This window comes from Crassostrea angulata, unplaced genomic scaffold (genome assembly GCF_025612915.1).
Source record: "Crassostrea angulata isolate pt1a10 unplaced genomic scaffold, ASM2561291v2 HiC_scaffold_118, whole genome shotgun sequence".
Taxonomy (NCBI): domain Eukaryota; kingdom Metazoa; phylum Mollusca; class Bivalvia; order Ostreida; family Ostreidae; genus Magallana; species Magallana angulata.
The window spans coordinates 202,415-216,872 of NW_026441673.1; the positions used below are offsets into that span (position 1 = coordinate 202,415).

General features: G+C 32.1%; 2 protein-coding genes across 2 annotated transcripts; one reads left to right on the forward strand and one right to left on the reverse strand.

Annotated features, from left to right (window-relative positions):
• Positions 1-385: 385 nt before the first annotated feature.
• LOC128169345 (ATP-dependent DNA helicase RecQ-like) lies at positions 386-2,064 on the reverse strand. The gene is made up of 4 exons (XM_052835501.1): positions 1,740-2,064; positions 1,456-1,603; positions 980-1,234; positions 386-395 (listed from the first exon to the last, which is right to left on the reverse strand). Exons 1-4 carry the CDS (start codon positions 2,023-2,025, stop codon positions 386-388), a joined length of 699 nt encoding a protein of 232 aa, XP_052691461.1. The 5' UTR covers positions 2,026-2,064.
• Positions 2,065-4,509: 2,445 nt separating this feature from the next.
• Positions 4,510-12,838, forward strand: LOC128169346 (uncharacterized). Its single transcript, XM_052835502.1, has 13 exons — positions 4,510-4,549; positions 5,053-5,265; positions 6,385-6,636; positions 6,981-7,121; positions 7,918-8,142; positions 8,274-8,528; positions 8,615-8,686; positions 10,323-10,550; positions 10,762-11,016; positions 11,097-11,228; positions 11,499-11,737; positions 12,172-12,336; positions 12,791-12,838. Exons 1-13 carry the CDS (start codon positions 4,528-4,530, stop codon positions 12,836-12,838), a joined length of 2,247 nt encoding a protein of 748 aa, XP_052691462.1. The 5' UTR covers positions 4,510-4,527.
• The last annotated feature ends 1,620 nt before the right edge of the window (positions 12,839-14,458 follow it).

Genomic DNA, 14,458 nt, shown 5'->3' on the forward strand with positions numbered 1-14,458 from the left:
CTATTAGTTTCAGTAGGTATTATCTCTAAAAACTGGCGTGTGGCATACACCAGTACATTATGATTTACATGATAAAGCATTGGCTTCCATAATTGTTATAAACAGCTCAGATATTTAAGAATAAACAAAAAATGACTTTTTTTCTTTCATTTTATTACAGCATTTAACTGATGCAGATTCAATGATTTAATTTACTTAGAATGTACCCTGGCAAAGTGTTTTAAAAGGGTTGGATGGATTTATAAATGGTCACAATGTTTTTTTTCATTTACTGCAGAATGTACCTTACGGTAAATACTATATACATCAAAACAGGTAAAATTATTCTGGCTCTATGTTTGAGTCGGAATCAGAATCTTCTGATACATGGACACCAAATACATTTTTAGAGGTGCCTGAAAACAATTTTTCCAAAGGAAGTAGAGTACAATTTCCACAGGTACATGCGTTTTGTCAAATATCACAACATGAACAATCTCCTGAATAAGATTTCACTTCTTCAAGTTCGCTTTCCTTGAGAAATGATTTAATCATTTGAATTCTTCTGCAGTAATTACACTGAAACAGGTTCTTCACATCTTGTTCACAATGGATGAGATGATGAGAATTGTAAAGCAAAAAGACAACAGTCTTTTCACCATCTCTACCTGCGCGGCCAATTTCTTGTAGAACGTCAAGAATTGAATGAGGAGGACCAAAAAGAATAATACTAGAAAGGCCTTTGAAATCTACACCCATACCCAAGGCATTTGTAGAAATAATAACTCTTGTAGGGCTCTCCTCTTCTCGAATCGAAGATAATGCAGTTCCTTTGATTGATTCATCTGTCTCTGAATGGTACATAGCAACATATGAGTTTATTTCCTCGGGTGATTCATCCATAACATAATAATAAATCTTTGCAACATCACTTATTAACTTGCAATATACAAGAGTTCGTGGAAATTTATTTCCCAAGTCCACAAGTCCATCAACTAACCATGTCATTGCCATTTCAATGTCATTCGCCACTTTCTTCACAACATATTTAATGTTCCTCTTGTCAGGAGATAAGTACACAAATGTAAAGCCTGGCTTAAAAGAGACCACTTTCAAAACACGTTTCTGTACTTTCAGTGTGCATGTGGCACTCAAAGCAAGTAGAGATGCATTTGGAAAGATGGATCGCAGTTCTCCAATGTCACCAAACCATTTTCTAAATGCTTTCTTGTGAATATGTTCATCAGCTTGTCCCCTGAAATATTTGTTTAATGTGTAAAGAATAGCAGTTGGTGCAATTCATGTGCAATTGAAGACACCATTTTAGCTTATTTTACAAATCTTTAAACCTTCATTAAATAGATTTTTGGTTTACGAAATAAGTTTTGAGAGAACCAGATTTATTATTAGTAAACATATTATTTTGTTTACCGGGTATTCTATTTGAATAACTTGTACATGCTTATAAAATCTTACCATGTAGAAATTAAATGAAATTCATCTATAACAATAGCTGTGACATCTAGATGCTGCAGTTCAGTTCGCCAGTCACCTAACAGTGACTCGGGACTTGCAAACACAATGTCTATCTTGCCGCTCAGAATCTCTCGGTCTAGACCTTGACCTACAAACGTAAAGAATGATTGAGTCTAGGAAATGCAACAGGTTAGACGAGACACAGAAAAATTGCCGTGTGCACACCAAGACAGTTCTATCATTTAATTGCAAGATACATAGTATACAATGGTATTCTTATTTACCTTTATATGCTGCCGTTACACCGTTAATTGCATTTGCCCTCTCGACCTGATCTTTCATTAAGGAAATAAGGGGACAGCAAACAAGAACAATTCCGTTGCGACCTCTCTCCCTCTGTATCAACGGAAACACTTGATATGGTAAAGATTTTCCGAAACCAGTCGGTAAAACGGTCATGCAATCTTTTCCATCAAGAAGGCTCTGCAATATTTCCAGTTGTTGTGGCTTTAATTTTATACCGAGCGAACTCGTAACCGTTTCAATGGGCGCAGCCATTTTTAAACACATAAGCCAAATGCGTATAACAAACTCTTTCTCATTGGTGGATCAGTGACGTCATTGGTTAATTCTCATTGGTCGTTGTATTTTCACAAAAGGTCACTCTGAGATGACCCCGTACGAGATGTTGTTAGATCTTGTATAGCGTATCGTAGAGGAGCGGAATTTCAAGTCTAATTTTAATTAGATTGAGGTACATAGCATCGTTTTTTAATGTTGGTGAGGGGCAAATTCATTCTAAAAAAAATTGACAAGCAAATAAAAAACCAAACAAAAAAGGAGTAAGTTTTAAGATCATGAAAATCATCCGCGGGGTTAGGGTGGGGTAGGGAGATTTGGGGGTGAGGGTGCAGAGCATCTCTTTAACTTCATATAACAAATATCTTGCTGTTAGTTTCCTTCTTTTCAATTCAATTTTATACATCCTCCCCCCCCCCCCCCCCCCAAAAAAAAAAGTAGAAGTGGGAGGCCGTTTCCATTTTAATCACTTTTTTACATCATAAATAAAACACAATGTTTGCTGCGAGAAAGAGCAGGGGGGGGGGGGTACAGGCCCTACTACCCCCCCCCCCCCCCCCCGATGCTCCGCACTTGCATTGAGATGATGCGAGTTGTTTATCTCTGAAAATCCATTTAACAGTTTTGTCCAGTGGCTCTGGTTATTTATTAAGCAGTTTAGAATTATGTAACGAAGATATTTGGCGATTTGGTTCCATCTTCTTACAGGCTATTTACAAAGGAATCAATAAAAAGTACATATATTGAATTATAGTTTTCAAAGAGAACAATTGGTTTATATTGCATTTAAAAGACGGTAATAAACCGATACAAGCACGCATTAAACAGATATTTACTGTAATCATCCTAAATTGCTCATTAAATCCATTTAATATTACCAAGCAAAAAAAAAAAACATTTAAACAGATTCAATTAAATCTCTTACTAAAAAAATATTAGCAAAAAATTGAGACTGTGCTGTATTTATATAGTGAATATAAGAGAACAAGGCACATCGTGGTAGTAATATACGGTGAAATGATGAAACTTTTAATTTTTGTAATGAGAGTAAATAAAAAATGTTTTGGTCCATTTTTGTTCTAAGTGTCAACATTCCAAAAGCAGTAGTCAGCATTTTTTATAGACGTTACATTTAGATACATTTTTATAAACAGCACTATCACAAATCGGTATTTCTTAGATTTTTTTCTAGATATGTTAAAAACAAATACAGTTATACCCCATCACCAGAGCAGGATATAAAGTCAAAACCTGCAAAAGAGCAAGACTGTCATTAAAAAGAGAGAAGACAGACCTGTTGAAATATCAAATTTTACATTTCTTTGTGTTTTCGATTAAATTCACATTAGCATTACCTGAAACAATATGAATCAAAGTTATAATAAACATACAAAAGAAAAAAAAAGAAACACTCCAGACCCATACACTTCTTGCAGACATTTTTACATTGTACGCTACATTTGATTCCGTTATTTTTCTGATAATATTGACCCTTTGAAATTTAAAAGCTTTCTGTTGCTAACACACAGAAATAGAATTGCATGCATGTATCTTCACATACCGTGTCATTTAATATGGTAAAATTTATTAGTTATAGGAGAACATGAGGTCTGTTGCTACCTCATTTCACCTCCATTGAGAAACCTTTACTGCTCAATGGGGTTGCAGAAAAAAATATGTGATTGATGTGTTAACTCGATTTATCCTTGTAATGTTCTTTATAGGCTCTTTTATTGGTTGCAAACATTGTTGTTGTTGCATAGTAACGTCACAGTGAATAGTGTTTATCCAAAGGTATCAGCAATAAACACTTATCATATTGCTATACATTGTCGTTTAGTTGAAGGGGAGGTACAGATGTCATTATGTTGATATTAGACACATCTCATCTCATCTCTCTCTCTCTCACTCTCTCTCTCTCTCTCTCTCTCTCTCTCTCTCTCTCTCTCTCTCTCTCTCTCTCTCTCTCTCTCTCTCTCTCTCTGTGTGTGTAACGCAACAGTAAAAATTGTTCATCTTCAGGCATCACTAAACGCTAATCTTTTTAATGTATTTAGACATTTTGTTGACGGAGAGATACATATATCACTGTGAATATGTGAGACTCCTTTCGTCTGCTTTAAGAGTATTGTTTGTACCTATCCCAGGTGATTATTTTTTTAATGATCAACTGAAAATTTTAAAATTCGGTAAACATTACGTTGTGTCTAAATTATTCAAAACTTTCACAATAATATGTTTTGATATTGATTTGCAATAACATGTGATTATTAGCATCTTGTTTATGTTTCATATACTTCAAAAACACATTATATCATCATTACAAGTCTGCTGATAGAAACAAAAAGAAAAAAAAAACTTTTAAAAAATGAAGTCTGACGGCAGTGAAATAAGTAATAGTGATTTTTCAGAGAGTGCAAAATTGTGAGAGCCGGCATTCTTATCAAAACTATGATGCCTTTAACTTGTGTCTTGCTTACTCTGGTTGTATTTATGCCAAGTCTGATGACGGGATGTAAGTACACGAATTACTAACTTGGTTTGTTATGTTTTACTTTTGATCGCAAGAATGTTCATTTTTTCTCTACATTTGCAAACAAGTGATTTTTTCTCTTTTTTTTTTTAAATTAAGGTGTTTTTTTTCTTTAAAAAACTGTTATAAAATACACTCGTTTTCCATCTAAGTTAAGCATATTAAAAAGTATGTCTTAAATTACCTCATAACACTTATGAATGACAATATCTTTTTAGAACATAGATTGACAAATCCTTAAGTGTAGTTGTTGTATTTTTTCCTCGTAAAATTAAAAAAAATGGTAAAATGATATATTTTGTGAGTGTTAAATTCGACTGGTACCATTTTTATATCATGATCTGTTCGTTATCATTTAACAACATAATTAACAATATATGTCTAAGCTACATTATGCTCTAATTAAACCAAATCTTAGCACATTTAAGATATTACTGTTGTATGAAAATTGTTAATGTGATTTTTTTTTACTTTTGAACCCAAAGATAACCTAGCGTATAAAAAACCGACTTGGCAGACACTTGACAAGTATTCGTCGGACAAGGCAGTGGAGGGACTGTATACTAATCTATCAGCAATTGGAAACCAGTGCGCCGTATCTTTTGCCTCGTCTGAAGTCACGTGGTTAGTTGATTTAGAGACAATAAACAGTATCAGTAAGATTGTATTGTACCACCTGACAGAGGGATCTACATTTGGTAAGCTCATTTCACTTTTATAAATTGTTTCTTTCTTTTTACTTACGAGTCTTCTTTTAACAAATATTTAAGAAAGCACACGCAACCAACTGGATAATTCATAAATAGACATTAAATCTGTACTTTAAAAAATTATTACTACAATGATTTTCTTTTAAGTTTTTTTGTTTTGTTATGATATCGATTTTGGAAACAGTGAAAGGTATCCATTTATCACAGATTTGGGCGTTTTTGTGGTCCAGATAAATTCTTAATTACTTCATTCCCATGTTTTATGATTCAGAAAACTTTTGCGGGATTGCGTGACACACAGAAACAGCATATAAAACACATTAAATTGATAATTTCATCTTTTTTATTCCTGTTTCTGTATTTGCTACTTTCTAATAGTTTGCATAATGCTTCAATGGATAAGTAAAGTTTGTTATTTTTTCTTCAAATTTTACGTTTGATATTCTCAGCTATGCTACTACGTTTTTTCCAAAAATTTAAGGTTAAGCAACTATCTGAATTATTTCAAAAGTTCGTAAAGATTAACCAGTTTCCGTCATTGTTTTCTCTATTACTTTGATTGTTTTGAACATCACATGTAAGAAACAATGTTTAACGCAATGTCTTTTTCATTTGGACGGGGAATATTAAGAATTATATCATTAAAATTTATTTTTACATCGATGAATACATAAAAATCTATTTTTTTTTAAATCTTCAATATCAATGGTAATTGCTGTTCTTTAAAAGATAATATGAGATGATTCCATAGTGTACATTGACACCTACATTCGCATTAATACTTGACTTTTTTTGTTTCGTTTTGTTTTTTGTTTGTTTGTTTGTTTGTTTTGGTTTTTTTTTTGGTTTTTTTTTTGTTTTTTGTTTTTGTTTTTTTTTTTACTGAAGTTTATTGTACCAATGCATAAAAAGGAGTTGATATATATATTGAATGGTGTTTTGTTAAAATTCAGAGCGATTGGTATGCTGTTATTTTTTTCATAATAGGTGAATAGTTGGTGTAATATGTATATACAAATAAATAGTAACCTAAGTTTTTTTTTAAAGTATTAGATTTTACTTTTTGGGTATCAATGAGATATATTATCCCGTTTTATACACACAAAGCTGACAGCGTCTATGCAAGCAGATTTCTCGGTTTCGCCGTATATGTATCAAACTCAACCAACAAGAAAGATGGTGTCCTGTGTTATCACGACACCAACTACACGGTATCAACCATTACGTCTAGGATAGCCATTGAGTGTATTTCCCAAGGCCGCTATGTGATATTCTACAACACAAGAGAAGGGAACTTGTCATTGAAAATTGGCTATTCTGATAAAGTGGAGATTAGTTTATGTGAAGTTGAAGTATATGGTAATATTTATTATCTTTATATTTTTTTCTTATATTATCCTTCATCTTTATGACTAAAAAGGTATATCTTACTTCTGTTTCTATCTTTTGTGAAAACAAAACAAAATTTTAAAAAAATCAGAACTGTGTCTTTTTATAGTAATTAATATATAAAAGATTACAAAAATGTCATCATTACATGAGATATCAAGCAATCATAATATGATCATATTCTTTTAAAAATCATACATGTAATTTCAATTCATGTGTAGCTAATATGACACATTTTGTAAATACTGGACGATTCTATATTTATGTATGCATCATCTCTCTGTACTGTCTTTGTTTTATTTTATAACAACAAGGATGTCCTTTGGGATTCTATGGCGGGGATTGCTTAAAAACTTGCCCAGTTAATTGTCACCATTGTAACTACGAATCTGGAAAATGTATCGGAGGCTGTCGCCGTGGTTTTTCCGGACACTTTTGTAATTCTTATGAACGAAGTGAGTTAGTTTAGTTGTTTTTTAATGAATTCTTTTTGAACTGCTATAAGCCAGCTTTCATTCACGTGAGAAAAATGTTCTTGAGACTTTCGTCGATGCATCAAATTTCTCGCCCCGAATCACTTATTGTCTTATGGTTGATTTAGCAAAACAGATATTCGAAATGCTTGTCGCAAAAATAAGTCGCAGAGTACCATTAATGTCTGGTAAATCGCAAATGAATGTCGTCCTGTATAAAAGTTGTTGGGTTACCGAAATTGAAATAGCATTGTAAAATAATTAATTTTTGTTTGAAATGTACCATCTTACTAAAAATGGCAGAAAAATAAGTTGTCTAGGTGAAGTAACTAACGTAAAAATAAACGTATTAGTCTGCCATACATGACGTTTGAAATTTGTGAAATCATACCATTTAAGCCATCACTTGGCCATTTTAATAAACAATTAATGGCTGATCATTAAATTGTAACGAATTAACGTAATAGCTTCCAAATTTACAAATATGAGATAAGTTGAAATAGTTTAATTCTTAAAAAGCGCAAACAGACCAATCAATTTTATATTCGAATAAACTTGTAAGCTGTTGATTTTATTCCTTATACAAAAATTAAAATTGAAAAATGATGTTTTTACGACTGTTGACTTCTATAATGCCGTTTGAAACCCAGTGACTTTTATTCATGATAAACAACATTTTTACATTCTTTAGATATTATAAAAGTGAAATATTCTAATTTATATGAATAGTGTCCTAAGGTTCATATCAATAACACATTGTTATGTTTTTCCTATCCAGTTAATTTGGCATTACATCGCCCGACTTTTCAACTACATACACTGTTTGACGGACAACCAAGTTCCAGACTCGTTGATGGTAAAAAGAGTGATCTGAGTATATACAACGGTCAATGCACCTCTACTAAAAACGGCCAAACGTTTGTAATGTGGAGGGTGGATTTAGAAAAACTTCGTCGCATTGAACGTATTGTTGTTTACTCCAGAACGGATAACAGAATATGGGGTGAGATAAATAAATCTGTTATATTTCTCTTTGCATTAAATGTATAAATCAAATATACACATAAACAAATGAATATTCATATATTATTATTTTGCTTAAAATTAAATGATTTAAATATATTGTTTTGACAGATGGAGATAACCAATTTTCAAAAAGATTACTAGGATTTTCAATCATTGTTTCGAACACCACTAACCACAAAGATGGCGTCATTTGTTTTCACGACCAAATATACAACAAGAATACAATACCATCGGTGGTGGATATTCTCTGTTCCGTCGTTGGACGCTATGTTATATATTACAATGAGAGACTACCAGGAGTCACATACTATGCAGAACATAGTCAATATGCTTTTGCTGACCTCTGCGAAGTAGAAGTTTACGGTACCTACTGATGATATCAATAAAACAAAAAAAGGTGAATACTGTCTTTACATTTAAACTAGATAATTTGTAATGTTTATTTTCAGGTTGTCCTTTAGTCCAGAGTAGGTTTCAAGACGAGGCCTGCAGACTCATGTGTCTCGAAATGTGTAGGAAGGGTGAGTATATACGCTTGCTTTATTACAATTATTCTTTCTGTAGTTGTAAATAAAATACTTTTAAGTGTTATATATCTTGAAAAAGATATTTGCATTATAAATAAAAACAAATCATTCAAATACACAAAAACAGATAAAACGAACTTTAAACAATTACAGTATTTTGGAATCATTTAAGTTCGTTTGGCCAAATTGTGTGGATTCCTTGAAAATTACAAATTTGGAAAGGAGATTATTTCTTGTTTTATCTTTGACCAACAAAATAAAAAATGATTGTATAACCCTACAAATTAATTCAACATGAGCCATAAAATCCGAGCCATCAGTTTAATATTTAAATATTATACTGGAAAGGGACATTGATGGCAATATAACAACATCAGTTTGTGAAAAACGTGATGACTTAAAATATATATCAATATACCGTCATCACCTGTATATGGAGATTTCGTATCTAAGTTACTGCGATACGCAAAGACATGCTCCTGGTATGAACAGTTTTTACATGAGGCAATCTACTGTCAAACAGGTTGATGAAAAAAGATCTATCAACAGTCTCAATTGAATTCATTACTTTATATAACCAACGCTTAGTAATACAAACAATGCAAACACATATAAAATAAGCTGGTGTTTTGGAATGTCTTGATCGCCTTAAAAGGATATCAAAAATACTCCACAGACTGTAACAAATGATTCAGCAGGATCAACATACTATACACTGTCCTAAGTTTTTTCTTCCACCATTGTTCGGTTGATATTTCGATAATAATAATTACTTTTGTGTTCAGACTAGGTTCATCAACTGATAAAAAAATGTCCAGATTATGTCTTGAAACGTCCCTTCGTTCGCTTCAGGGTTCAATATCGAAACGACTGAAACATATCCAATTACAAATCTTCGTAAGAAATTTGTTTTCGTTCATGAGAGTTTATTTGTCAATAAAGATACACGTATCTTGAATTTTTACTTTTATTGATTTCAACTGTATTTTTTTTCATAAGTATGTGCATTTTGATTAAACAATTATAAAAAAATGAGGGAAGAAAAACATGGGACAAACTAAAGACGAACAGTTATTTTGCTACACGTATGTTTTTTGTATTGATCGAGTTATTCCCATATGACAATATTTAAAACGTGGCATGGTTAACCACACGTCTGAGGAGGTACATGAAATAGACCATATCAAAAGTAGCATTTGATGTTGAAGCCAATCAGCTATTATTCAAGACCAGTTAAGACGACATTTTGATTCATCATATTATTTGCATATTTAAATGATCAACAAAACGTTGTAACATCTTCGTGCAAGGTAAAAATGATCCGATGAAATTGGAGCACTAATACCCAACGGCAATTAATAAATGTCCGAAAGTACATTTACATCATTTTATCTGGAAAAAAAAATATTTTAGAGCACCAGTCCAGTTTAGCAACTGGATTCACTAAGGAGAAGTTCCTCATTAATTAACCTATTAAATTGAAACATTCGTGTACTTTCAATGTATGTAGAAAAAACAGGTGGGTTATAGTTTAGGGGATTCATGAAGTTATACCGTGGTCATTTAAAAACAAATCATTAACACTCTCTATTCTGCAAAAAAGAATCAAAGGTTTTGTTTTTAATTTAAGATCTAGAAAATCTCAGTTACAAGAAAAGAACTTGGCAGTCTGCGACATATTCCTCTTCGGGAACAAGCGATAAAGCAGTTGATGGACGATATACGTCACGCCATTACTCAAGTGGACAGTGTGCTATATCAAAACCATCAACACAAATAACATGGTGGGTTAATCTGGGGAAAATATACACGATAGACCATGTCGTAATTTACTTCAGGACCGATAACGTACAGTGGGGTAATGCATATATAATTTATCTCTTTAATGTACAGTTTTGTTCTTAAAAAATGCACATGAATAATGGCGAAAACGTCATTATAATTAAACTATTTTGTGTCACCAGAAAATGTGTAGTTGTTTATGCGGTTTCTTTTAATTATAATAGATTTGGTTTTATCTATTCAAAAAAAAAATAATTCTGATATTATATTACGTTTGTTCGTTATAGGAATAAACAATGGCTATACGGCAGTTTTCCTAGGATTTTATTTGTACATTTCGAACACCACCAATCGTCATGACGGAATCCTATGTCACCACGATACAAATTACACAAGAGAAACCATTCCTGATCACGTGTCTATTGATTGTCCTTGCCATGGACAATACGTCATTTTTTACAATGAACGTCTGCCCGGAGTTACCTACCCTTCCGGGTATTCAAACATGGCTTATGGTGACCTCTGTGAAGTTGAGGTTTATGGTAAATATTTTTTTTTGTGTCAAAAAATGAAGTGTGATTTAAGTGTTGAACATGTCATATTGTTTTTTTTCTTTACCAAGGTTGTCCTAATCCTGTGGTCGAAGTTCCTCAGTGTTCTAAACCGTGTCCATCAAACTGTGAAGAATGTTACCCAGACACGGGAATATGTATGAAGTGTAAACTTGGTTTTGAAGGCTATGCTTGTGAAAGAGGTAACTATAACTTTGCAACTCAAGATGCAATTACATTTATAAAATATATTCATTTTTTTTTGACAAAAGCCATATTCTGTTCAAAGAAAGGCAGTTTAAGGTTATTTGAGGCTATTCTTTTAATTTTCATCTCAAGGAACATCACGCATTTACTCCTTTATTTTTGTTACAATAAAGAACATGACACTTTCTTGTAGAAGAATTTTTATCTAAAAATAAGTCATGTTTGATAGGACGTTTTGGAATCAACATACAACTATCTTATTTCAGCCTGTCAAGCGGTGACCGACGTAAAAGTATCGTTACCAGTTACAATCGCCGGATCAGCATACGAAGCATTGTTTTCAAGCAAGGGATATTCTTTTCCAGAACATGGACACCACAATATGTCTCTTTTTTTGTCATTATCTGAACAGTCGACAAACCTTGTAAGCGTGTCCTTCACAATCCATGGGGCATCGGTAGTCAGTGTGTACTTGTTGGATGGGATAGGCTCTCTAATCAGGATGGTTAGTATTCATAAAATTTGAATATGTGAAAACAATCAATCAACATACAATCAACTAAAAGTAAAAAAAAAAAAGTTGAGAATAACGTAGACGTTCTTATGTTAGAATAAAAGATTCAAGTTTAACAAAACAGGAATTTTTTTTTTTTGATATATTTTGACGGGATCTAAGAAAACAAAAATTAACAAATATAAGACAGGAAAAAAAGTGCTATAAGAACCAAAAATGTTGCCTTAAAACATAACAAAACAAATACAAAACGAATATCAACAATTGTTCGATGTATATTTCATCTTTCATTTGGGGCTGAAAAGCATTGATGTAATTCAAATGATACTCTACCTATGTTTAAAATAATATATGTGATTTAATGTATTAACAAGTCTACGTAAATATGAATTATCTGAGGTGTTTTAATTATCTTTTTTACTTAGTATGTCGACGAGTCTATGGAATCTGAGGATGTAAATGTCACAGTTGTAAACAACATCATTGCTGAAGTTCATTCTATTATAATAGAAGTTGTGTATTACCATCAACTTGTCATCTCTAAATTGAGGCTGCCACTCCGTAAATGCTTCAACTATATCAATAGCACAGTAAGTTTCTAGAATATATTGTAGTTCGACATTTTTAATTGCTTTCATTTAAAAAATATATAATATGAATGAAAATATTTCTTTTTGCAAATGTGCTTTCATAGATATTATGAATTTGAGATGAATTACTATATTAACTTTTTTTTTTTTTTTTTTTTTTTGGTTTAGATTTAGTGAGTTTAATTATAAGAATGTATTTAACTTTTCATGAAGTAGTCAAGTTGTCCTAAGAATGAAATAACAATCATTAAGCCTCAGTATTATGCATCAAAACTAGGTTAAACAAAAGTGTTAAATAACATATTTCCTACCATTATTTCCTTTCATTTTTCAGACATTTTAACCAGTGGTGTGCATTTCAGCGAGAAATTATTAACAGAATTGATTTGTTAATTTTGAACAAAATGAAAACTTCAAGTGCATTGGTATTCGGCATATTCTGCTTTCAATTCAGATTTATTTAGAGTACGGTGTGCCTACAGGCAGATGTAAGGCAAAGTAAACGGCGAGGGCGGGATGACAGCGATTTGTATCTCTTTCACAAGGAAAACCGAGTGCTCTTACTGACTTGTAATATTTCCTTGTTTAAGGATCACGTTTATATACTCATCAAAATAATTTTGAAAAAAAAATCATCCTTACAGAAATTAAATGCTTGGGGAAAAAAAATATTTTTTTTATTTTACTGTTAATATTCTACAATCAATCAACAAATTTTAGAGGAATCAATCACATGCTTAAGAAATTTCGGAATTTATTTTTCTGAAGTATATTGATATAGAAATAAAATGAGATGCTTTTTTTGAGCTACGTTATCGTCTGTCCACACCAAAATAAAAAATCTAATAAAACAAAATAAATATTCATAAAACTAGAGCAGTGCCCATGGCAAATCCACGAGTAGGTCGTCCGTTGTTGCTGCGAGTTGAAAATACATGTATATGTGAGATGGTGTCAAACGATTCTGCTTTTGTTATAAAAACGTTTAGTGATTGAAAGCCTGAATAAAAACGTGTTTCGAAAAAGAAAGAAAGAAAATGTTTCGGAAAAACTATTTGTGAAAAACAGTTCGTGTAATAGTTTTAAAAATTCTTTAAACAATGAGATCTTAAATGGCGAGTTAAATTTTCAAAGGGTATCAAGAACTTTTATAGACGGTATGTACTCATGATTGATGTCAGGAATTGTATTTTTATTTTAAAACCGGACCCGCCTACAACACACGTAACCTTTTTTATAGGATAACTTCTGTATTTATTTTTTTCTAAATTTTTGAAGACTATGTGCAAGTTTGAAATTCTTGCGTGCTGTCTAAAACTTAGAAATTAATCAAAATTGATGGCATCTCTAAACTTTTCTTTTGGAAAGTGTGTGTCGTCAGATATTATTTAATGATACGAGTATATTTGGATATTCAAAATAATAATCAGCTATCAAAGATCAGCGGGAGAATTTATGCAAAAGTGAGCATTTCCATTTACACCAGATGGTGATGTTTCTTAGAGCCACTATGTAACGTGAAATTAAATAACCTTTTTTACAGAAATAAATATAACTTCTCTCAACGATGCAATAATATGCAAAATCCTTATTTAATGTCAGTGGGTTGACTAATTACATTGAATAAAACTTCAATTGCGCTTGCGTTAATTTGAATTCTGGAAAGGAATTAGAGAGTCCATGTTAGAGATATACGAAGAAGTTTTGAAACTGCTTTCTAAATCAAACTACGCATTGATGTACTAAAAGACTGTCAAAGGGTATCGGCTGTAGCCACGGTCCGGAATCCGTATGTGCAGTCATAAATTGTATAGTAAAGTGCAAAAAAATCCGGATTTCAATTTAAGTCGTTTCATTTTTCAATTTGCAACAATATCATCATTTTGAAACAAAACAATGAATATAGAACCACTGAGTTCAAAATGCATAAAGTTAATAATCAGTTAGACCCCCGTGTCGCTCTGTACACTGAGCGATGCGTCGTTGCATACTGTCTATCAAAATGTCTATATAGTTTTGATCCAAACCCATCCACATTTCCATGATTGTAACTTTCCAGTCCGTGAGTTTTTCTGGCTGAATATTTTCCACACGATATTTTATGATCTGCCAAACATTTTCT

Excerpts from the sequence above, each read along its gene's own strand:
- LOC128169345 (XM_052835501.1), bottom strand. The coding sequence starts at position 2,025 with ATGTGTTTAAAAATGGCTGCGCCCATTGAAACGGTTACGAGTTCGCTC. Across the intron at positions 1,604-1,739 it reads TGTAACGGCAGCATATAAAG|GTCAAGGTCTAGACCGAGAG; the intron begins GTAAATAAGAAT and ends TTACGTTTGTAG. Across the intron at positions 1,235-1,455 it reads TTTCATTTAATTTCTACATG|GGGACAAGCTGATGAACATA; the intron begins GTAAGATTTTAT and ends CAAATATTTCAG.
- LOC128169346 (XM_052835502.1), top strand. The coding sequence starts at position 4,528 with ATGCCAAGTCTGATGACGGGAT. Across the intron at positions 4,550-5,052 it reads GCCAAGTCTGATGACGGGAT|ATAACCTAGCGTATAAAAAA; the intron begins GTAAGTACACGA and ends TTGAACCCAAAG. Across the intron at positions 8,143-8,273 it reads AACGGATAACAGAATATGGG|ATGGAGATAACCAATTTTCA; the intron begins GTGAGATAAATA and ends TTGTTTTGACAG.